Genomic DNA, 25,950 nt, shown 5'->3' with positions numbered 1-25,950 from the left:
GGTAGATAAGCTAAGCGGTAAAGTGAAGAAACAAGCTGATTTTCCAATCTAGAGTTTTACCAGACTTTTATAATGTAAAAACGCAAGTCACGTGACACGGAAGTACTCAGAATCATTTTATTGACAAGCAGAAGCTTCGCTTAAAAACGAGTAACCACATAAAAATAAACAAAAAACAAGGATGATCAAGGCTATTCTTATTTTTAACAACCATGGGAAACCCAGGCTCATCAGATTCTACCAATATTTTGTAAGATAAGCGCATAAAGACACTGAAACTGCATTTGCCAACTAATGCCATTCGTTACCATTGAGACACTATCAGCAGATTAATTTAATTAATTGATATTTATTAAATGTTTCGAAGTTAACCATTCAGTATTAGCTTCAGATAAATTATGTGTCAAATGTGTTTCGTGATAAGGAATATTTATTTTCGTATCTGGTTGTTTTTCCAGCTTCTTATTGGAAAGTCAGTTCCTCATTTGTAATGCTTATTATATGTAGCTTAGACAATCTCCACTCTATGAATGTAATAGTCTATAACTATGTAATATGTTAATATAATATTTTTATATAATATTAAACCATTTTTGTGGTGTATACTACTAGTGTTTGCTTTTCTCCTCTGTATATTTTTATATATGTAATGAGTTTATGTGAAAATCCAGGATAAAACAAATTTTAAATCAGTTTATCATGTTTCTTTCACAGGCAGAAGACATGCAGCAACAGATCATTAGGGAGACCTTTCATCTGGTGTCCAAAAGAGACGATAATGTCTGCAATTTTCTGGAGGGCGGAAGGTGACAGAAGGGTTTTTACATAATAGCTTGTGCATAAGGGCTTGCTGATATGATTTTCATCTATATTTCATTATCCATGACTGTATAAAGATGGATGCTCTCAAAGGTAATTTACTGTAGTTTTGCTCTTCCTTTTGCCTAGTTTGATTGGCGGCTCCGACTACAAGCTGATCTACAGACACTATGCCACTCTGTACTTTGTGTTTTGTGTGGACTCATCAGAGAGTGAGCTGGGGATCCTAGATCTCATACAGGTTAACATACTGCCATTCTCTTGTTGTAGTAATGGCTTACAGCCACAAGGGGGATTATGGTTTTCATATTGCCTACATATATTTTTTGAAGGCATGCATAAAGATAAAGCAAAGTTTACAACCCTTGTTTTAATACAATTGGTCATTAAAATATCAGGTTGCATTAATGCTCACTGAACAATACTATTATTATCTTTAAGTACTATTTAAATACCAGTCATTCAGTTTATAATACTGCCATCTGATACCATGGTACTGCCACAGTACTTTTTTGCATGAGTGGTTGATTCGCTCCTTTTTGTTTTGTGCAACACAAACTCTTTTAGAAATCTCTTTGAAAAAACATGTTGTTATTCACTATTGTACATTATTTTATCACGCAGGTCTTTGTGGAAACCCTGGACAAGTGCTTTGAGAATGTGTGTGAACTGGACTTAATCTTTCACATGGATAAGGTCAGTTTTCAGGTGTATGATGTTCACTTCATAATGACTCGTGCAACTTTTTACCTCCTTGGTTACCTAAAAAGTGTTCTTTGGTGCTGTTAAATGTTCATTAAGGCATGAATAAATGGCGGTGATCATAATTCGATCCATCATGTAAGGGAAAGATTATATGTATGTACTTTCTGATAATGGCCTGTTGGATTATGGCACCATTGTAAAAGATGTTCACGATAGAAGTGTGCACTACGCTGGCTTCGTTAGTTATCTAATCAATAATATTGTTTTATGAGTTTAAGGAATAACTGGGAAATGATAATGTATGGCTTTACGGTTACTTGATGGATTCGTTTCTGAATTCGCCATTCAGGGTTATGGTTTAGTCTCGTTTCATGCTCCGGTTCAGTCAGTTGAACGGTTTATGGCGCTGTGTGAAAGTATTGATTTTAAATAAGTCAAGTTTACAGTTCAAATTGAATGTGATTAGATTAAAAAAGCCATACTACACAATAATAGGTGTTTTCATCTTGAAGCAGAGCCATTTGCTCTCTAATCGCTCTCATGGTACTGTATTTCGATTCCCCAACAAGTGACTCTTACGAACCTGGGGTCTCATTTATAAAGCGTGCGTACGCACAAAACGGGGCTGAAAACGTACGTACGCCAGTTCCCACGCAAAGGTTGTGATCTATAAAAAACAAACTTGACGGGAGAATGTGCGCACCTTTAAGCAAACTTTGAGCCGTGCGTACGCACATTCTGGAGACAAAGGGAATTGGCGACACCGATAGTGAGCTGGAGTTAAGTGTCTTTTTGGTCACTTTTAGACAGAAAATCTAAAGAAATTAAACATATACAGAAAGATAATACAAATATAATTTCACTCACCAAGCCTGTCACTTGAAGCAAATATCCATCCCTTCTTAAATGTCCGCGCCAGCGAGCGCGTTGGGCCGTTTGGTGAAACTGACGCAAATAACAGTTTAAATAAATCAAATAATGATTTAAACTATGTTTTACTTCTGATATAAACATTTAGATTAAATATGCCATTCAAAATAATGGAGTTAAGCACTTAAACATGAAATCATTACTGAGAAGTTACAACATTTTTATATTCAAATTCAGTCAATAGAAATATTTGTTGTGGATGCGGTGTTTTTGAACACTTTTCCTGTGGCGTGCTGTGTTTTAATGTTTTAACCACAGAGATAATTGCTTATCATGATAATACCAGATTGTCTGAGAAAATAGTTTCGTGCAAATAATGCCCAAGGCCTATCTGTTTCCATAAAAAATATAAATCAATTAAAAATAAAATTCGGCCAGTGGAAAAGATTGAGAAAAACTTTCTCTGGAATGTATTTTACACTATTTGATTTATGTATTCAAAAACAAGGCAAGGATAGGCAACTACTTGATTTTTATCAATGTAGCCTAATGTGTCTTGTACCGTTAAACGTTATCACGTGGATGAATAATCATATGCAAATGATATGCAGATGAGGATCTGCATAGTAAAACTAGGCGTTGTAAGCTCCATATATGGTTATTTCGGGGTGGAGACGCATGTGCGCACAATCTTCCGCTGACTGGGACTTATAAAGTGAATTCTGCGCAGGTTCTGGCGTACGCACGCTTTTATAAATCTGAATATTTTTTTGCGTACGCCATTTTTGGCTTTCGGGCGCACGTACACTTTTAGTAAGGTTCCTACGCACAGTTTTATAAATGAGACCCCTGTTCTTTTTAATTATCAAAAACATAAGCTGTGTCCCAGTTCATAGGCTGCATCCTTCGAAGGCTGCGAAGGTTGGACTGAGCGTTGTTGAATAGGATGGTCTAGCCTAGCTGTTTATTCATTCGTCATTATTGTGTTAACTAATGAAAAACAAAAGAACAAACAGATTCTCATAGTCTTGTAGGTTTAAGTTTTTGTTGTTTTTTCCCAGGTCCATTACATTCTCCAGGAAGTTGTCATGGGCGGGATGGTTCTGGAAACTAACATGAATGAAATAGTCGGCCAAGTGGAGCTGCAGAATAGAATGGAGAAATCGGAGGTGAGTTCACATTTACATTACCTGAAGTCACTCCAGTTCAGCTGACACAAGTTCATGCAAACATCTTTGCCTCAATTGAAACAGCAAGGAGAATTTCTAAATAGTTTAATGTGATGCATACTATATGCACATTTTTAACAAAAATGTAAAAGAAAAAAAAAATCAGGTTAAATAGTATTCAAGTCAAGTCAACTTTATTTATATAGCGCTTTATACCGATTGTTTCAAAGCAGCTTTACAGTGATATCAGACAAATGATGTTGTTCAGCTGAAGTCTGTTCAGTGTCGATTCAGTTCCGTTGTAATCATCAATTATTAAACTACTAATTCATTTCATCTGTAAAGAAGTTCTGCAAAAAAATTGTCATCGTCCAGCTCAGTTCAGTTCTAATACAACAGGATTAGATAAATAGTATTGTTGAATATTATGTGTTGTACACATTCATTTTGTTTTTTACTGCATGTTTTACACAGAGCCATTGGAATGTTTGTGAAACGCTAGAAATATGAACGATATCTCAAAATATAAAGACATTTCATCTTGTTTAGTATCATTTTGTTTTTCCTGAAACAGTACATAATGTGAATGAACTCAAATTCTATCATGTAATAGTGAAAGATGTCTGGGCAGATATCAGTGATTCATGGTCACCTGATATCCTATCTGGGGTCGAGGCGATCAATAATGTTTGACAACATTTGACGCACTCTTGTGTATACGTAGAAGAGGTTAAAATGAGGAAATGTTACACAAGACAATAAAGCGCACATGGCTGAGAACAAAGGAACATCCATACATGATGTTTAGGTAAAGACACTAGAAACGTGATGGTGGCACTTCATGACTTCCACTATGTACTTTGACCTGAAAATGGTCTGTCAAGCTGGGTCAGGTTTTCTTGTATAACTTCTGGTTAGAGTTTGAAATTTCTGAAAAAGAAGAAAATTACTATTTCTAAATACAATGTTATATATTATAATAACAATATTATTTGTATTATATCTTGTATTGTGCTGGGTTTTGCCCTATAGGGATAGTTCACCCAAAAATAAAAATAATTGTCATTAATTGCTCACCCTCATGTCTTTCCAAACTCGTAAGACTTTCGTTCATCTTCGGAACACAAATGAAGATACTTTGATTAAATCTGAGAGATTTCTGTCCCTCCATTGACAGCTACGCAACTGACACTGATGCTTCAAAAAGTTCCTAAAGAGATTGTAAAACTAATTCATATAAATTGAGTGGTTCGTTAAAATTTTATTTGAATGCTTTTATTCACGTTTAAATATTGATCAGTGAACATAAACAGAAGCTCAGCCGAACCTGAACAAACCTCTTGCTGAAGCTCAAAGGTGCTGCGTAACACAAGAATGAACCTCATTGGTTCTCGCACGACAAGCAAACATGCTTGGGCTTGAGCCACAACTGATATGTTTATATATGAACAAAAGCCTACTCTAAATCTGTTTATCATATAAAGCAATTGAGTCTCTTCAGAAAATTTGGACTAAGCTGCTCAATTCATATGGATTAGTCTTACAATCTCTTTATGAACATTCTGAAGCGTCAAAGTGGTAGTTGCGTAGCTGTCAATGGAGGGACAGAAAACTCTCAGATTTCATCAAAAAGATCTTCATCTTCATCTTTTGGGTGAACAATTTTCAAATCGAGTCACAGGATTTTGTTTATGGGCCGAGTTTTTTTGAGGTTATAAATAAATGTTTAGATTATTAGTTAAAAACATTCATAATCTGACAAAAGATTGATAATAAATGTACTTTATTTCTAAACTAAAGAGTACAAATAAAAGTCTAAATATTATAGACAGATCTGTTAATCTGCACTAAATAAAAGTGATGAAGTAATTTCTTTGTGTTTTTGGCAGGGTGGTCTGTCTGCAGCACCAGCACGAGCTGTTTCTGCTGTGAAAAATATGAACCTTCCTGAAATACCCCGTAACATCAATATCGGGGACATCAATATAAAAGTGCCCAGTCTCTCCCCGTTTTGAGTTTGCATGTCTGATCTTTGTGTTTTTTCGTTGTCATTGTGTGTTGACATTCATTGCCATAGATGCTATCTCCCTAATGCCATTTATGGACTCAAGACTGACCGTCACATGAAGACTCTTACAAGTCCAAAGCACACCACAGGGTCCAATAATTTACAACGTACCTTTCATTTCAGACTTTGGTTTGTAGAGAGACCGGTGTTCGAATTTTGATTATAGTGTTGTTTTTGTATTTTGTCTGTAATGTAGCAACATTTCACAATACTAACGTGTGATTTTTGCCACCAGACTAACTACTAAAAACTCTAAATGTTACACATGAATAATTTATATTGAATGTTATACTGTACTATATCATTAAAATTATGTTTTTGTCCAGATTCAGGTCTCGTTTTTCTCAAAATGTGGCTCTTTTTTTTACTGAGAGGTTATTTTTGAGTTACAGAATGTACATTACAGAATGCATCAGCAGTGTCACCAATTCTAAACTTAGAATAAAATGTGGTCATTTATTGTCTCCAAAAATATGACAATCATGGGGCAAGGTCTGTTTCATGTATGACAGAATGTCAGCATATTTTTGACAAATCATGGTTGTGTTGATGGTTTCACCATGAGTTTGCAGCGTTATAAACTCAACTTTATTGCATTGGAAACTGAGGTCCTTAAAGGTGTGGTCAACAAAATGAGTTCAAAGATACCATTTGCATCATACAGCCAAAAAAGCAAACGATAGCATATCTAGAAATCTCTGATGTCATGTACAGTTATCTTTAAAGGCTGTGTCCTATCAAAGGTCAAGAGCCATCAGATGATATCTGAAGTCATCAACTCAATCTTATCTGACTTATGCACAAGTTTTCTTTGGAAATGCAGAATGTTTAAAAGCAAGTCTAGATTTCATGTAATAAAATAAAATAAAAAAAGATTTTCAGAGAATGGGGAATTCATCGCTGAGGTACTGCGAGTCTTCTGATTTAATAATACAAATATTTCACACGATCAATGAAATATTTATTGCATTTAGGAAATTACAAAATGAAGACTTAGGCCTATTTAACATAAAACAGTTACAATTTTGGCATGTTATATGCAATTTATGACATGGCAAATAAAATTAGATAACGAAGCTTTGAGATTGCTAAGGTGAGTTTTATAGAGTCTGCTGACTTTGTTGAATACCTCATTTATAGCTGATATAGGTTAATATGATGGGGAGATATCATAAAGACTGATAATCATTACACCCGTGCATTGTTATTGGCTATTTTTCTGAGATACTAATCTTAATAATGAACACCATCCCTGGAACAATGTTCCACCATAAAAATAAAAATAAAAAAACATGTATTCCAAAGGCCAAATTCATATTTTATTTGACAGTTTTGGGAAAGTGCAGTTTAAAGTCCAGGCTGACGACCACTGAGGGATGTATTTTTATAAGTTCATTTGTTACTAATCCCGTACTTTGCTCCTGTAAACATAAGGTAATTTAACTAAAGTATAGTTAAACTGTATTTTTTCCACTTAAACGGTATAGTTGTATTGCAGTGACATGTAGTTATCCTTTAACAGTTACACCAGCAATTGTCTACCAGCAGTTACACAAGCCTGTGTACAGATGCTTCTGAGGACATTGTCTTTTTTGTAAAGTGCAGGTTTATGTCAGCAAATTAAATTCAGCTTTAATGGATTTACAACAGTGCACTTAGACGCTTGGTTCACTATGACCTGCCATAACAGTATAATGATTCTGTGTGGGGAAACAACAGATTTCAAGAGCGGTCACTCTGCACTAATATTATGTTTAAATCTAGAATATATGTTTAATATGCAACTTTTGTTTATTTATGTTTTTATATCATATATCAAGAAAATATATTTATATTAATGTATTTTGAATGTATTTTAGTGATTTGTTTTTCCATATTTTTTCAACCAATTTTTCCATATTATTAAAAGAATGTTTTAGTTGCACAGTAGAAATATACATATAAAATACTTTATTCCAGTGTTTTAAATGTTTTGCTTGTCTCTTTTCTAACATATTTGGGGTAATTTTTGAACGTTTTGGTAATTTGCTAAATATATTTACAATATGCCAATTATTTTTAACCATTAGAATGTTATCACATCACTGAAAAAGTGTAGAACAGTGAGTAACAGCAACATTTTGATAACACGTCAGGCATCAATGACTTTCTAAACCCCTCTGATATTTCACATGTCCTCTTGTACACTGTGTTAATGGATGACCCATTAATTCATGTGGGAGGAGAGACTTCCCATTCTTTAAATAAAAAAGTTGTGCAGATGTCAGTTTCACTCCTCTCATCCTGTCATTCCTCAAGCATGGGAAAGGGTTTCTACCTGAGTAAAACTGTCGGGATAGTACTGATTGTGGTAGGTGCTGCAGCAGTAGCCACAATCATCGCCCTCTCTGTGGTCTACTCCCAAGAGAAGTCCAGGAACAATGAAGTTAAACCCACAGCTGAGGTAACCACATCAGTTCCACCAACAACAACAGCACCATCCAATGAAACATGGGACCAGTGGCGCCTTCCTAAAACTCTAAGTCCACTAACCTACAATGTGACTCTGTGGCCACGGCTCACGCCGGATCAAACCAGACGCTACATCTTCACAGGGATGTCCAGCGTGATCTTCAGATGTGTGGAAAAGACAGACCTCATCATCATTCACTCCAACAAGCTGAACATGACAAAACCAGTCACCTTGACAGCACATGGAAGCAAGCCAGCTCCTTCCATAGAATCAACAGAGATGTACCCAAAAACACAGTATATGGTGGTTAAACTGAAAGAAAGTTTAACTGCTGGGGAAACCTATGAGCTCTACACAGAATTTGTAGGTGAACTTGCGGATGACTTGGGCGGCTTCTACCGAAGTGAATATGTTGACGAGAATGGAGTGAATAAGTAAGAAGTTGATCTGTCCTATATGTTCCTTTTGTTCTGAAAGACATTTAGTATATAGTTAAATCTCTTTGTTCTTCTTCAGAGTGGTCGCAACAACCCAGATGCAGCCAACAGATGCCAGGAAGGCGTTCCCTTGCTTTGATGAACCCGCAATGAAAGCGGTATTCCACATCACTATTCTCCATGATCCAGCAACCGTAGCCCTCTCCAATGGCGTTGTGATAGGTAAATGAACACTTTATTCTGTATAGGAACAGTGTTAGGGAGGCTGCTTTAAAAATACAGCTTGCCAAGCTACAAGTTATTTAGAATTTGAAAAGTGAAGTCACTGCTTTAAAACAGTAGTTACCTTGATGATACTGTTGAGAGAGAGGAAAGTTCAGGATAAATTGATTCACTAAAATTAATCAGACGTTCCTATGCTAGAATGAATTAGACTTTCTTTTGTAACGCTATATAAGAAGACTGTGAGAGTTAACATGTTTGATTATTCCTATAGCTTAAAAACAGTGATGTAGTGTTTGATACTCGTTTGATAAGGTAGTTTATTACTGGAAAAAAACTATGGACTCTTTTCACAGACTGTGATGATGCCTTTCCAATTATCAACATCACAAATCTAGTAAAGTTTTTTATATTTTCATTTTAAAAAACATTATAGCAAGTGGTCTTTCTCTCTTCTGACCAATGCTACTGGAAATGCTATCTTGGATTTTTTTTCTTTTGATATTGGAGCAAAGGGGAATACAAAACTTTATATTTGCTGTCATCTCCAATTCACCCCTTTATATGTTTACCCAACTATGCCGACTTGCGCTTCTGAGAACCCCAGAAATGTGAAAAGGGTTCATACTGTTGTAACTATAAAAACTATTAACTATACTATAGAGAAGTGTGATTAATTAGTTTCCTTTATTCATTCAAACTGATTTCAAGAAATTGTTATGAAAATCCATCTGATTGAGTTTTATCATCAATATCTCTTTTTGACTTTCAGACGAGAGTCAGGTGACAGTGGATGGCACTCTTGTAACCAAAACAGCATTTGCACCCACAGAAGTAATGTCAACATATTTGTTGGCATTTATTGTCAGCGATTTCATCTCCATTGAACAAATAGATGCAGATCTACAGGTAATTATCTTTTCACAAGGTCTACAGAGAAAACTAAGTTATCTTGCCCACCAAGATAATTTAGAAAACGGCATGTGTTTATTTACTAAAAAATTCCATACTGTCGTTTATACAAACAGATTCGAATTTTTGCCCGCCGAGAAGCCATAAATGCAGGACAAGGACAGTATGCACTCAATGTGACCGGACCGATTCTCAGATTCTTTGAGGAGTATTACAATGTCCCCTATCCGCTGCCTAAATCAGGTAAGAAGAGCCTATGAGCAAGATATTATTAAAAAAATGGTTATTTAGTTTGTTTATTGTGTTATGACCAATATTTTATGAGGCAATGAAATAGTTTTATTATTGAAATGACAGTTTAAGTAAGATTATGTTACTACTTAAACCTTTTAGACGGTTTTTAGAAGTTTAACTCATTCCTCAAAATGTTGCACAGATCAAATCGCCCTGCCGGACTTCAATGCCGGTGCAATGGAAAACTGGGGCTTAATCACATACAGAGAGACGGCCCTGCTGTACGATGAAAAAATATCCTCAAATGGAAACAAAGAGAGGATTGCTGCTGTTATTGCCCACGAACTTGCCCATCAGGTATGATCAGGAGTCCTTTTTTCCAATTTGAATCTCTAAATGGAAAACGATTTACAGAAGTTTTTTTTTTTTTAAATCAACTTAACAACTGTAAAGTTTACTTTTCGGCATCTTCCTGTTTCTTTTTTAGTGGTTTGGAAACCTCGTGACTATCAGGTGGTGGAATGACCTGTGGCTCAATGAAGGTTTCGCATCTTACGTAGAATATCTTGGGGCGGATAAAGCTGAGCCGGAATGGAACATTGTGAGTGTTTGAAGCTAAAGCCAGGGCAATAATGCTAGATGCTAAAATCTATCACTAAGAGCAGATGAAATCATAACTGACTTCTCTATTTCTATCCCACAGAAAGATCTGATCGTTCTTGATGATGTCCACCGAGTTTTCGCCATAGATGCACTGGCCTCGTCTCACCCTTTGTCATCTAAAGAAGAGGAGGTCCAAAGACCGGAGCAAATTAGTGAAGTGTTCGATACCATCTCCTACAGTAAGGTAGCGTGGGAACTGTTTGCTAAGTTGACTAATATTTCATAATCAAGAACATGCTGATTACATGTGGTTGGTCTGATAACAGTCTCTTCCTCTAGGGGGCATCAGTACTTAGGATGCTATCTGATTTTCTGACTGAGCCAGTGTTTACTCAAGGCCTCCAAGTAAGCTCCCTTTGAATGCTTTTCCTTAGTGTGCCGTACAATAAAAATGTAATATGTTTTTGATCTAGAGAATGTTTTTGTACATTCACAACAAATTTGTTTTTTAACAGACCTATCTGGATCATTTCAAATTCAGCAACACGGTGTACACAGACCTTTGGGACCATCTACAAAGGGTTTGTTGTAATTAAACAAGAATGATCAGCAGTATAATTATCGGATTTGTTGGCACAAAACACAATCGCTTATATTTGAAATGTTGTAGGCTGTGGACGAGACTGGCTACCAACTGCCCAAATCTGTGCAAGAAATTATGGACCGCTGGGTTCTTCAAATGGGCTTCCCTGTGGTCACTTTTGACACAACAACTGGCCAGATCACACAGGAGCATTTCCTCCTAGACCCTAACAGTAAACCAAACAGGACATCAGAGTTTAAGTATGTAAAAAATATATATTTAAGAAGAAACATTTTTTTTCCTAAAAGCACCTATTACTGATTTGAATTATGGCACCATTTACTAGATACTTAAAGAATTAGATATACTATACTTAAAACTTAAAAATTCACCATCAGGTTTTGTTGAAATTACTATATCATAATATTCTTTATTTTATTTTTTAGCTATGAGTGGTTTGTACCACTTACATGGACAAAGACAGGAACAGCACAACCCACTGGATGGCTGCTAAGTAAAACTGGTGAGTTTAAAGATGACACTGACATTCACAATTATATTTGTTGTCATAGTTCACACAAAAATGAAAATTCTGTCATTATTTATTTCCCTTCATGTTGTTCTAAACCTGTATGACTTTATGTGGGACTCCAAAAGAGAAGTTTAGCAGAATGCCACAACTGCTCTGTTTCATACAGTGACAGTGGATGAAGACCTAGGGCTTTCAAAGCTAAAAAAAAAAAAAAAGAAGCAGAAGAAGCAAAATAAAAGTATTACATACCATTTGTATTCTATATTCCAAATCTTCTGAAGGCATATGATATCTTTGGCAGCTGTGGTCAACATCCACTTTCATTAAATGCTTTTCATTAAACAGCTTGGACATTCTGCTAAATATCTTTCTCCTTTTTCCCACTGAGAAAAGAAAGCCATGATAACGATGACAGATTTGACAAGTTTGTGTGAACTTTGCACTCAATTATATTTGCAAATTATCATTGGATGTTAATAAAGGACAATATTGTATGCTTTAACATAAATCTATGTATTTCCTTTTCTAAATTAGATCAAGCAGATGAACTGAAAACAAATGAAAATGAGTGGGTTCTAGCCAACATCAACGTGACAGGATACTACAGGGTTAACTATGATCAAGCAAACTGGGAACGCCTACTTAATGTTCTCCAGACATCCAGACAGGTAAGAATAAATAAATGTATTAAAAACAAAGGGAATATTGTTAAAGATACTTTAATTTGAACTTACTTTAAAATTTTGATTGTTTATTATTCAGCATAATAATTGACAGCAATCTTTTTCCATTTAGAGCATTCCAGTTATTAACCGGGCACAGTTAATTGATGATGCTTTTAACCTGGCCAAGTAAGATCCAAACCTCATTCTTCAAACTTAGGAGTGTAATTTCCAGTCAGTCCTAAAGCTAAAAAACGTATCTCCGCCCTTTACAGAGCAGGAATTATACCAACAACATTGGCTCTAAGAACCACCCTGTTCCTCTCCGATGAAACTGAGTACATGCCTTGGGAGTCTGCTCTGGACAACCTGGACTACTTTTACCTCATGTTTGATCGCACAGAGCTGTACGGCCCTATGCAGGTAGGCTTCGTCTCTGGATATTTCAGAACATCAACTGAACTAAGCTTCTAACATCTAACATCTAATTCTAACATCACATTATTTCAAACCTGCAGGCGTATGTTGGAAAAAAGGTGGAACCTTTGTTTAAACACTATACAGATCTTACAGATTGGAAGGATGTGCCAAAAGGACATACTGACCAGTAAGTCCTGCACATATAGAGACTTAATTTATATTGAGATGAATGCTTAGATTTGCTCTCAAGCCTTTATTCACTGTATTCATGCCTCTGTATCTGCAGATATAATCAAGTAAATGCGCTCAGAGTTGCCTGCAGTACTGGTTTGGAAAACTGTACGACTCTAGTAAAAGATTGGTTTCAACAGTGGATGGAAAATCGAGATGACAACCCGTGAGTTTCAATCAGGAGTAAATAGAAATCTTAGAGAGTGTCTGATGAGCTTACCTGAATGCATCATAGTTAAAATGTTTAAATGTTCAAAATATTATTATCATTATAAATGTTTCTAATGTTTCTAATAATCACTGATAATATATATATATATATCTCCTTATGCATTTAAAGTTGCCCCAAAAAGTATTTGGATATTTTAGTTACACTTAAAAATGTTTTAATGTCATTGCATTAGAAAAAAAAGAAAGAAAAAATTCACAAAATTAAAGTATAAAGCAATAAATATGTTTAAAATGGTTTTAAAAGATATATATATATATATATATATATATATATATAAAAAAATTTGGTTGTCAAACATTTTTAGAACATGTCTGTAAATGTAATAAATTATTTATAAAAAATGAATGGCTCAGAAAAGTTAGTTTATTAGAAAAGGTTTAGAATCATTTGACACCTGGTATATATACATAAATTATTTTATTTTATACATACTCAAAATATATGTTTTTTGGGGGGCACTGTATTTTGCAGTATTTCAGTACTTTATAGATTGTAAAAATATCAGCTGATTATCTTAAATTAATAGATTGCCATTTAACTGTCATTTTTAATAATTTTTTTCTCTGCATCAGTATTCACGCCAACTTGAGGTCGACAGTGTACTGCAGTGCCATTGCTGCAGGTGGTGAAAAGGAGTGGGACTTTGCTTGGGAAATGTTTGAAAAAACCAATGTTGCTTCAGAGAAAGATAAACTGAGAGCTGCAATGGCATGTGCCACCAAGCCCTGGTTACTGAACAGGTGAGCTCACAGGTTAATGCTGACAATTACAAGCATCTCTCATTGTATTTAGCTAAATACATGTGCTTTGATTGATGTTGTAGGTATCTCAGTTACACTTTGGATGCAACGAAAATTCGGAAGCAAGATGCCACCTCTACCATCATCAGCATTGCAAGCAATGTGGCCGGCCAATCGTTGGCTTGGGATTTTGTTAGGGCCAACTGGGAGTACATTTTCAATCAGTAAGAAAAAAATACTGGGGGACTATGCTATTACTTGCTTAAAAATACAAATAGCAGTTTTCTATAGCTACAATATCCACTGTTCATTCTTCATTAGGTATGGAGGTGGATCTTTCTCTTTCTCCAATCTGATCAATGGTGTCACAAAGAGATTCTCAACTCAGTTTGAACTGCAACAGGTATGTGATCTTCCCCTTTATTTATTGTCATCTTGTACAACAGATACTTATACCTGAATGTTTCTGAATCTGTTTTGTTTTAAAAACACAGCTGAAACAGTTCAGGGATGACAACGCCAACATAGGTTTCGGTTCAGGAACCCTTGCCATTCAGCAATCCATCGAGAGGACTAACGCCAACATCAAATGGGTCGAGCAAAACAAAGATGCAGTCGCAGAATGGTTCAAAAATCCATCGTAACCCTGAAAGATGAACATACTGTAGTTTGCTTGCTCTGAGGATGACAGTAACACTGGGACATTGTTTTGCCTGGCCTAGAGGGTTTTGGCATGAAAGAAAATGATTATTTATTATTCGGGATGTTCTAAATTGCAATATTTTCCAGAGCTACTTTCTTCCTATGATGATGTACAGTATATACATTTTTCTTTAAAGTGTGCCTCATGTTCTAATTGTTATTTCCTTCGATTATTTTTTGTAAAAAGATAAAGTAATTTTGTAGAATGAATTAAAATGAACTGAATATGCAAATAGTAGAAATCTTTGGTATTTATCATTTTCATATTTTGTCTAATGAAAATAAACAATTAAATCCATGAACTATCTTGTACTTTTCTAGCCAATTTTCAAACTTTTGTATTGTAGGACTTTATATGTTACTGTGTCCTTCAGATGGTAAACAATAACCATCATTTTTTGTAGGATATAAACTTATTTTTTATTAATATTTTACAACTTACACTGACTCATCAAAAAGGTTAAATGAAATGAAAACATTTTAGATTATATCAGATGATTTCACAGCGGTGACGCTGCCATGCTTGTTTTTCTAAGCTTCTTCCCACGATTTTCTGCATCACATTTTACAAAAGAGTAATGGCTGCATAAACATGTCAGTGAAGACACATGCCATAATATATTATCTTAGTGCACCTCAACTTATCAGGTTACCAGATTCTTTCACTGGCTAGTCTCAGTGTTAATGGATGAGCCATTATTCCCCTTTGGGAGGAGAGAAGGTGGGAAGAATAAATAAAATGCCATCACAGTTAGGTCTGATCTTTGCTGACCTGTGGTGACAGTGAACATGGTGGGAATCAATTTTAGTCCAATGTGTGTTGGATGCACTTTACTGGGAATGGCATCGTTGGCCACCATTGTTGGGTTGTGGACCATTCAACTCCTTCCTTCAACACAACCTCCTGCTGAGCCCTGGAAAGAGTATCGTCTACCAGACACGCTGGTTCCAGACTACTACAACATCACTCTCTGGCCTCGACTTCAGCCGAACATTTATGGCCTCTTTGTGTTCACTGGAAAGTCAACGGTGATCTTCAAATGTCTGAGGGAGACCGATCTCATCCTCATTCACTCCAATAAGCTAAACCTGACCTCAACAGACGGATATCTGGCCAAACTCTCTGCGCTTGGTACTGTGGTAGCACCATCAATACAGAAAACATGGATGCAGGAGGCGACGCAGTACCTTGTCATACAGTTGAAGGGAAAACTGAAGGCTGGAGAGCTCTATGAGCTTTACACAGAGTTTGTGGGAGAACTTGCAGATGACCTGGCAGGGTTCTACCGGAGTGAATATGATGAGAATGGAGAGAAAAAGTAAGTCCAACTATAATTTTTGAGATCTGAACACAGATCTGAAATACAACCAGTCAGGAACTCTAAAATGTGCACAATAAACTCTCAGGTGGCAGATGAGAACACCTAAGATATCAAGATCAGCATCAAGGCTATTGCAGTTGGCAGGTCACATGTTTGTTTGATGAGTCTCTTGGCCGCTTTATTTCTGTTAAACCTTTGTACCTTCATATAAAAGGGGAAGATTACTTACTGGATCCATAAAGCAGCTTTTTTATGTGTTTGAGCATTACATAACATCCAGAAGGATTTCTCATGTGTGTACACATTGTTTGGACACAGAAAATACTGTTTCCCAAAACGGTATACTACTAACCCAATGCTTATTTTATGGTCTGTACCTACCTCTGGTGTTAGAAACTCTTTATCTTAGCGATATAATGATAATTATTTCCTCCAGGATAGTTGCCACCAGCCAGATGCATCCCACACATGCTCGCAAGACCTTCCCGTGTTTCGATGAGCCTGCAATGAGAGCAGTTTTCTACATCACTCTCATCCATGACAGAGGAACTGTGGCCCTGTCCAATGGAATGGAAATTGGTCAGTTTTTACTAAAGACAGTTTCACACTCTTTTTGACTATGTTAACTACCATAGGCAAGGGCAAACATGGAAAACATTTACTGAAGTTTACAGTATTACATTTTCAATCTGCTTTCTAAAGACCGGTTGGAAATTATGAGATTAATCATAATTATTTAATTCTATTGGCAGCCCTATTTTTTAAAGTGTAATAAAAATGAATGTAGTTGTGCATAGTTTAATTTATTTATTTTGCTTTAGGTACTGTAATAGCGTGCAGAAAATTATAATATCAAACAGTTTAACAGTTTAAAAAGCCTTGAAAAGGCAAAAAGGCAGATAGATAAGATAGATATATGGATGGATAGATGATCTAATTTACTGCTTGTTTTCCTCATTCAGAGAAAGTGGACACCGTTCTTGATGGACATCCTGTTACTGTGACAACATTTGAACCCACAAAGAACATGTCCTCGTATCTATTGGCACTTGTTGTCAGTGACTACACAAATATTACATCAGCGAATGACACCTTGGTATGGCCATCAGTCGCCTTTTATGAGCAGTATAGCCACTTTAAAAGATAAAAATCTTACATTTATTGACCACAAGATGAGCTTTAAAGCATATCTGCTCGTGTTGCATATTACTAAATTATGTTTGCTGTGAACAGATACGAATATGGGCTCGTAAGAAAGCCATTGAGGACGGCCATGGTGATTATGCTCTGAATATAACTGGGCCAATCCTCAAGTTTTTTGAAAACTATTACAGTGTCCCATATCCACTCTCTAAATCAGGTATGTTTAAGCATCTAAAATCATCTCATGAAGATTATTGCTTTGGGAAAAAAAAAATACGTAAGGATTTTTAATTCTCTACCTTGAAGACCAGATTGCGCTGCCTGATTTTTACTTTGGGGCGATGGAGAATTGGGGGCTGGTGACATACAGGGAGACAAACCTTCTATATGATCCAGTCATCTCCTCTAATGCAAACAAAGAGAGAACGGCCACCATTATAGCCCATGAATTGGCTCACATGGTACTTGTATTTATAAAATTATGATATGAGAGGTTTTAAATGGCTACACTATGTAATAATAATAATATGGCCTGTTTGTTTTATGGTCAGTGGTTTGGTAACCTTGTGACTCTAAAGTGGTGGAATGAAGTTTGGTTGAACGAAGGTTTCGCCTCTTATGTGTCGTATCTTGGTGCAGACTTTGCTGAACCGTCCTGGAATGTGGTGAGTGTTCACAACTTTAACACACTAACTAACTTCTAATCAGTCATTAACATTTATTTACATCTTTTAAAGTGTATTTTGTATTACTGCATTAAACTAATTTCATGTTCATATCGTTCATAGCATGACAAAATAGTAGTTTAGCAATTTGCCTTGGAAAATTTGAACAAAGTAGGCCCTGCCCTGTTGTGTACCTGTCGCTGAAATGCGGCCCATTGTGACACATCTTCATTTTGGTGACCTGTGTGGAGACCATAGACTGTAAAAAAATAAGTAGAGACCTTTACAGTCTATGGTGGATACATTGAGGGTTTTAAGAATGGGAAAAAAAACTTTGTTGAGGTGAAATTTAGGGGACACATTACTCGCGCCTTTTGTAATTTTCCTCAGGCGACCATTGGACTTTATACAGACTGTGATGACGCGTTTTAACGGACATCAACATCGTAAATACTGCAAAAAATGTTATATAATTATTATTTTTTAATTACATATATTTTTTTTATGTAGCCTATGTATATTTATAACATTATTTGTATTATATTACCTTTGCATCAAGTTGCGTTATCAGTGGCTCTATATTTTGTTCTTCTTTTTTTTTTTTTTTTTTTTTTGAAAGTTGTGAAAACAATATTATGGATATATTCTTAATTATGAGAACATGTATGATAGAAAAGACTCATTTCTTGCTTGCTTACCATAGACGGAAATATTCTTTCTCCCTTAACGCTCCCACAGAAAGACTTGATCATCCTTAAAGACGTACACCGTGTTTTTGCTGTGGATGCTCTGGCCTCCTCCCATCCCCTGTCTTCTGAGGAGAAAGATATTATAAAACCAGAGCAGATAAATGAGCAGTTTGATACGGTCTCCTACAGTAAGGTGCTGGGCGTATGATAGCCTTCACTTTGAAAAATTAATTGATTATTACTAGTATTAAACTCAGTGTTTTTTTTTCTCTGTTAACCTGCAGGGGGCGTCGGTGTTAAGAATGCTATCAGACTTCCTTACAGAGTCTGTGTTCGTACAAGGACTAAATGTGAGGAAATTATAATGCAGTTATGTTACATCAGATAATTAAAAAAAAAAAAAATTTAAATGTTCTTTTAATTTCTGATATCTGTGAACCCCTCCCCCCCAAAAAAGACATATCTGACCATGTTCGCCTATCAAAATACAGTCGGTGAGGATCTGTGGAATCACCTTCAAACTGTGAGTTGCATTTAAAAAGTAACCTCATACTTACATTATTTGACTAATATTTAAATATAATAATATTAAAATTTACTCAGAAGACCAAACTAACTCAAAACATGTATCAATACTGCCCTCTATTGGTTGATTAATCACTCTCATTTAACATCTCTAGGCTGTTGATAAAACTGGAACAGTTCTTCCCTTAAGAGTCAAAGAAATCATGGACCGCTGGGTTCTTCAAATGGGCTTTCCGGTGGTCACAGTCAACACTACGACAGGCCAGGTCTCTCAGATGCACTTCCTTTTGGATCCTGAGTCTTTATTGGAGAGGTCTTCTCCATTCAAGTAGGCCTAAACTCATCTCCAAAGCTATCAGAGCAGAAAGTGTTGTGTTTAGATCTGTTTTCTTTAGTGTTACATCTATTTCTACTCATTCTTATAGTTATGAATGGATTGTACCCATCAACTGGATGAAGGCAGAGGTGGAGCAGTCACGCTTTTGGCTCTTGGAAAAAACTGGTATGAACAAAAATAATTAGCCAATTATTTTGTTTTTATGGTGGCATTTTGATCTTTCACCAGGCTCTGAATGGGACAAACTCACTTTTTTGACCTATATAACATAATAAATGAACTAAAATAATAATCTATTCGTAGGTTTTAACAATGATATGAAGACGACTGAAAATGAATGGGTGCTGGTGAATCTGAACGTCACAGGATATTACAGAGTGAACTATAACACTGAGAACTGGGAGCGTCTCCTGAATCAACTGACTGAGAAACATGAGGTAAAGACAGAGACGTGTCATTGAAATCACAGACCCAGTTCTAATTAATACATTTGACCACATTTATCTCTGTATTTCTTTCTTTTTTAAAGGTCATCCCAGTCATAAACAGAGCTCAGATAGTGGATGATGCATTTAACCTTGCAAGGTAAAAATACATAGAGCAAAAAAAATAGAGAATTAGGTGCAATTTCTTGAGATATAAAATATAATTGTTGAAAAATATAATATAATGTTTTTTTTATTTTTATTTGTGTATGCACATTTAAATTAAGTTCCATACTGAATCATAATTCTTTTTGAAGGGCGAAGATAGTTCCTGTCACTGTAGCGCTAAAAACTACAAAATACTTAATTAAAGAAAGGGAATATATGCCATGGCAGTCTGCTCTCAACAACCTGGATTATTTCTACCTCATGTTTACACAAACCGATGTCTATGAACTTTTACAGGTCTGTAAAATACTTCACATATATTGAAAAAACATTCTTCCTTAGAAAATGTGTATATATTAGTGTGAATTTTGAATGTCTTGTTGTAGAACTACACCAAGAAGCAGGTGACCCCACTTTTTGAACATTTCAAGAGTATTACTGAAGATTGGTCACGCGTGCCCTCTAGCCATACAGATCAGTAAGAATCCATCATGACATTTTCATTTCATGTCAATATATTTTTGTCGCTGAAATGATCTTTATTAAGAGAAATCATAAACTACTGGCACATATTTGTTATTCTTTTTCTACTGTGTAGGTACAATCAAGTTAATGCCATTAGATTTGCCTGCAGCACTGGTGTAAAGGAATGTCAAAATCTCACTAAAGGCTGGTACAGACAGTGGATGGACCAACCAAACCATAACCCGTAAGTTTACCCGCTCTACAAGGAGGGCACTTAGTATTTTGATCTTCCAGTCAAGCAATCCAATATTATACTGCAGGAGATATGTAAGACAAACAAAAGTCTTCTCAGTCTGGCCATCCACATTTATTTCATAGATCTAATTCAGTTCTCTTTTTGAAAGGATTCACCCCAATTTGAGGTCTACAGTGTACTGCAGCGCTATTGCCACAGGGGGCGCTGAAGAGTGGGACTTTGGCTGGCAGATGTTTAAGAACGCCACCATCGCGATAGAAGCTGACAAACTCATGTCATCCCTGGCTTGTGCAAAAGATCACGTGCTTTTAGAAAGGTTTGCAAGATAGTATTTTTGGGAACATACAGAAAATTTTAAAAGGAATAACTTGTTTTATTGTCATAAATATAGGTACCTTGAGTACACGCTTGATGCATCAATGATCCGTAAACAGGACGCTACCTCTGTCATTGTGGATATTGCTGGCAACCCAGATGGTCAGACATTGGCTTGGGACTTTGTGAGGAAGAACTGGGCATTTATGTTCACAGAGTGAGCTTTATGAACAACACACATACTGATACAGAAATGGTCATGGTCATTTTAATTCATTTGAAATGCAGTTTTAATGTGATGAACAAAATGAGTTTGTGTCCCTAGGTATGGTGTTGGGTCCTTTAACTTTGCCAGCCTTATAAGTGGTACAACCAAAACATTTTCAACTGAATCAGAACTTGAGCAGGTGTGTATTTTGTATTGGTACACAAATCAGTAACATTGTTGAATTCAAACAACTGACTAAACTATTAAACTCTATTTATACATTTCTGTTTTTGTTTTTTTTCATATCTCTACATGTGAAAAGCTTCTGCAGTTTAAGAGTGACAATTCAGCGATCGGCTTTGGATCAGGGACAGCGGCTCTGGAACAGGCCATTGAGAAGACTAAAGCAAATATAAAATGGGTGTCTGAAAACCAACGAGAAATCACAGACTGGCTGGTGGCTGAATCTGCTTAACAATATATGACACTGTACAAATGATGTCAGTCATGTGTATCTCTATGTGTGATGATATATAAAAAACATAAAACATTTTTGGTCAACCAAAAAGCTTAACCAGGTGGACTATGTATACTGAGAAAAAAAAACTTTTAAAGTACTTCAATGTTTATCCAGTTAATTTGAATTGTTTGTTAAATAAAAATTTGCTCTGTAATAAAATAAATACTGTTGAGTAAAACATTATTGCAGAACCACAAAGAGATTATCATATAAGCTATACTGCACATTCCTATTTGTGTGCATTCATACTAGATTGTGCTTGCTGTTTTACATAGGAGTTTTCATTTGAGAATCTTTCTGGCTATATATTCAGTATATGTGCCTATTTCAAATTATTTTATATTTTTATTGATTGCTTGTATGAGAAACAAGGCCATTGGATGACATAAAACTTTGAAAGAGTCCTCAATACGTGGAATATTGTTTTGACTCATAAGAGGAGAAATCTGAGGAATATAGTTTAGAATAGAACTGAAACACTTCTTTTTCAATTATTTTAGAATCATTGCATTCCTCTCCTTGGATCATTAAACTACTGATGTTCCTTTGCTGTCTTTTTTTTTCTAAATTTATGAAATATGAAATTCTTTTCACCTTCCTCAATCCACTTGGCGCGCGATCTTATACGCACCCTGTGCCCTCTCAAGATACAAATTATCTAATTTACTTTGAAGCTCCATCACCTTATCATTTTCAAAGTTATTTAAAACAGGTTTGTTACAACACTGACTTATTTCACAAATTAAATTCCTTTAATATTCTCTTTTATCTTTTATTCGTTTCTTAGAGAAACCAATGGAAAATTCTCGAATTTTAAATTTTAGAAATTCCCATTTACTTATATTACAATCAAAAGAATAATTTATTCATATCTCTTATTAATGCCTTAATTTTATTGCAAAAGAGAATTTTATTGATTCTTATTTTGTAAGAGGAAGGTACTGAACTTCCAATAACCTTTGTTTATTTGTGGGTTCTAAAACGAGATCTATGAAACAATGATCCGTTAACGGAGCTTTAGAAATTGTAGATTTTGAAACATTTTAGAATGTTGCTCTCCCCATTTGGTTTAACCCTCTGGGCTTCTTCGCCCGAAAACGGGCGAAAACTTGAACGTTTCGAATTGTTTAATTTTTTTGCTTCATCGGATGGGGGTGAAACTTGGTGACTTTTGTTTTATTACCTATATGAACACACAAAAAAATCAAGGAGATGATTCTGATATGTTAAAGGGTCGTAAAAAAAAAAGTCACACTTAGCTTCCTCCCGCCCGAAAACGGGCGACATAGGAAATGAATGGGAAATACGAAAAAATAGGAAAACTCAGAGAAACTTTTGGTGGTACAAGCTACAGATCAGCCACTGTGCTTAAAAAAAGTGTACAGCAATGAAGGGGTGACACTCTAGAACATCAAGAGTGCAAATAAGACACCCCCCCCCCCCACACACACACACACACCTACACACACAAACACACACAGAGAGAGAGAGAAATGAACTGGTAAGACTGAAACAGCAAATTTTGCCCCATATAAAAATGATATAATCATAATAACTCCAAAACTATAGCAACGAGAGTCAAAAGGTAGGTATCGTTTGAAAGAACTCTTTTTAAATTTTTTGAAAATATAAATTACATTACATTTGGACATTGTCCTGCCAAGAAACAGCGGATAAAAGACAATATATATATATATAATTTTTATTATGATTTTGCATATCTTTCTTATTTGTCATGGAATAACTCAGGAAGGAAATAAGGTAGGAGGAAAATTCTTTTTTAGTGAAGTCCCCCTACATGTTAGCTGCATCTGGATAAAAAAATAATAATTTTTGGACAAAGGAATCAAAAGTTACAGCATTTGGAAAAGAGATAGCCTTTTTGTACAGTCTTTGACACCCCCTCATGGGCAATTTTTTCTTCATGAAGAATATCTTGTCATAAAAGCAATAGATTATGTTAATTTTGGGCTCATTTTAATTGTAATAATATGCTGTAAAAAATGAAGTGCCATTTTCAATTATCTGAGAATGTTTCATGAGCTGTATGATGTTTTTGACACATTGCAGTACATTATTTTATAGATTATGAAAAAAAAAGAAATTCTATTTATCAGCAAATAACTCAGCAATACTTAAGAGTTTTTCAAAGTGGATACATTCACTGTAAAGTTCAGACTCTAAGCTTTCAAATGACATCAACTTTGTGTTAATCAAGGCAAGTTTTTTTAAAAATATGGTAAAGAATATTTTCGCAGCTAGGTGGCGCCTGCTGGCGGTACACTCGGTTTTTAGAGGGATTACTCAGCACTCGTTAGGAGTTAATAAATGTAATTAGATGCATTAAAAAGCTGAGATCCTAAGCTTTAAAATGATATATAATTTGTGTTGTTCCATTCAGTGGTTGCTTAGTAATAATTTTTTTTCTTTCCGAATGGGAATAAATCAAAAAAAAAAAAAAAAAAAGAAGCTATAGGCCGCCTATAGGCGGTTATAGGACATGCCACAAATTAATACATTTTGAAGCCACTAGATGGCGCTCTTCTCAGTTGAAATTTTTTTTTTTTTAGGCCTGCACTCTATTTTGATGTGAAATGTTGCATTTATTGAAAAATAAAAAAAAATAAAAAAAATAAAAAATAATATATTAATTCTAATGGAAAAAATAGCTCATAAAAATTATATAATTAATGCAAAATATCATAAAAAATTCCAAAAATTCTAAATAATAATCAGAAAACATTATAGAACAAAAATATATTTGATTGGTTATCCTGGGACAAAGTAAAGTAAGATTTTAAGGCTTCGCCCGTTTTCGGGCGGGAGGAAGCTAAGTGTGACTATAATACGAAGAAGCCCAGAGGGTTAAATCATGAAAAACATTCAACCTCAGGATTTAAATATCGCCAAACATCACTCAAATTATTTTCTGTCATCAAAAAACCAACACTAACATTAAGCCGCCCCTTGTTAAGTCTGGGAGGCCATCTATCTTTCCACTTGTCAGGAACCATATTCCAGTCCCCTCCTACAAAACATTATCAGATGGGTACCGCACTTTAGTTTCTGAGATCATATTAGAAGTAGGCTATCTTCTAATAATTTCTGGTTTTGAGCTGTATTGTTAAAGCCGTATATTAATTAGAATGAAAAAAACTACCATCAATTTTCAGTTCCACCATCAACCAGTGACCACTTCCATTAGCTTTATGAACGACGACTTCCCCAGGACATTTGTTGAAGCGCCACTCCTCCTGAACGGTTAATTAGAACCACGACTGAAAAAAATTAGTCTGATTAGTCCAGAAAGATGCATCCGAGGCCGAGCTTTCTGCCCTTTACAAAATAGAAAAACTGCTTTCCTTTTAACAATGTCCTTAAAGCCCATAACCTTCATAGAACCAAAAATTATTTTGTCCTTAATCATTATGCTAAACAGAAAAAAAAAAAAAAAAAACAGAAAACAGAACTATAAAACCACAAATCGAACCACCACTTGTAAGCTCACTCAGTCACTATATGAACCGCGACTTTCAGATAGAGCTTATCCCATTTAAAAGTTTCCAACTACATGATTGACACTGAAATGTATCAATTCACCCGTCAACGTCAATCCGTCGTCCTTCAATGAAGCCATATGGACCGCGAAAGAAAGCGAGCTTTCCTGCCCTCCTCCTTGCTTGATCAATCTGAGGCCACAGCTTTCGTCTCTGTCTTCCAAATCCTCTCGAGGAAGCATCTCCGCGAATCGAACTCCTTCCGCCTTGCAAATAGGATAATTTTTGCTTCGACGCCAGATTTCATCCTTCACCCGCTTTTGAGTGAACAGCACGATGATATTTCTGTTTTTATTGTCCATCCTTCTTCCCAGCCTATGGACGATGTCAACCGCCTCTTCCATATTTGCCTCCATCTCAGGTGCAAACTTACTGAGAATCTGGATGACATTTTTCTTCAATGCCTTTGATACGGAGACACAATCTCATTCTATATCTTTACTGTTCTCTCACCCTCTCCTTAAGATCACATTTATCCTTGCGAAGATGCTCATTTTGTATCTCCAAGTCCTTGACTCTTTTCTTGCACTCATTCACCTCTTCTGTGTTGAACCGAATCGCCTTCGTTAAGCTTGCAATCATGGAGCTGCTTTGCTTACCGGTAGATTGCTCGCTTAAATCCACCAGCTTCTCATCCACCCTCCTTTCCAGTTTTAAAATTGCCTCCTAAATGGTTTGGAGGTTTCTGCCGTCACTCTGCCAGCTGTTGGCTTAACCCCTTTTCCCGCAGGATTGGGTTACAGGGAGGGACCCCCTCTCCGC

General features: G+C 35.7%; 3 protein-coding genes across 3 annotated transcripts; all 3 read left to right on the top strand.

Annotated features, from left to right (window-relative positions):
• Positions 1-85: 85 nt before the first annotated feature.
• ap3s2 (adaptor related protein complex 3 subunit sigma 2) lies at positions 86-5,956 on the top strand. Its single transcript, XM_079860049.1, has 6 exons — positions 86-250; positions 715-806; positions 949-1,060; positions 1,444-1,515; positions 3,456-3,563; positions 5,453-5,956. The coding sequence occupies exons 1-6, from the start codon at positions 182-184 to the stop codon at positions 5,576-5,578; spliced, it is 579 nt and encodes a 192-aa protein (XP_079716175.1). The 5' UTR covers positions 86-181; the 3' UTR covers positions 5,579-5,956.
• Positions 5,957-7,903: 1,947 nt separating this feature from the next.
• On the top strand, positions 7,904-14,904 carry anpepb.1 (alanyl (membrane) aminopeptidase b, tandem duplicate 1). Its single transcript, XM_079858752.1, has 20 exons — positions 7,904-8,517; positions 8,600-8,742; positions 9,515-9,651; positions 9,771-9,897; positions 10,091-10,245; positions 10,376-10,489; positions 10,592-10,735; positions 10,831-10,896; positions 11,007-11,072; positions 11,162-11,334; positions 11,521-11,597; positions 12,141-12,274; positions 12,402-12,457; positions 12,544-12,691; positions 12,787-12,875; positions 12,975-13,085; positions 13,724-13,891; positions 13,975-14,115; positions 14,213-14,294; positions 14,386-14,904. The coding sequence occupies exons 1-20, from the start codon at positions 7,931-7,933 to the stop codon at positions 14,533-14,535; spliced, it is 2,868 nt and encodes a 955-aa protein (XP_079714878.1). The 5' UTR covers positions 7,904-7,930; the 3' UTR covers positions 14,536-14,904.
• A 433-nt stretch (positions 14,905-15,337) lies between these two features.
• Positions 15,338-22,175, top strand: LOC307151020 (aminopeptidase N). Its single transcript, XM_079858753.1, has 20 exons — positions 15,338-15,912; positions 16,352-16,494; positions 16,878-17,011; positions 17,149-17,275; positions 17,365-17,519; positions 17,610-17,723; positions 18,462-18,605; positions 18,697-18,762; positions 18,870-18,935; positions 19,093-19,265; positions 19,363-19,439; positions 19,578-19,711; positions 19,804-19,859; positions 20,017-20,164; positions 20,254-20,345; positions 20,466-20,576; positions 20,737-20,904; positions 20,980-21,120; positions 21,229-21,310; positions 21,434-22,175. Exons 1-20 carry the CDS (start codon positions 15,383-15,385, stop codon positions 21,584-21,586), a joined length of 2,814 nt encoding a protein of 937 aa, XP_079714879.1. The 5' UTR covers positions 15,338-15,382; the 3' UTR covers positions 21,587-22,175.
• Positions 22,176-25,950: the final 3,775 nt, after the last annotated feature.

This window comes from Squalius cephalus (assembly GCF_949319135.1).
Source record: "Squalius cephalus genome assembly, chromosome: 23".
NCBI classification, from domain to species: Eukaryota; Metazoa; Chordata; class Actinopteri; order Cypriniformes; family Leuciscidae; genus Squalius; species Squalius cephalus.
Note: the sequence above shows the minus strand (reverse complement) of the source record. Positions and strands in the feature narration are given on the sequence as shown.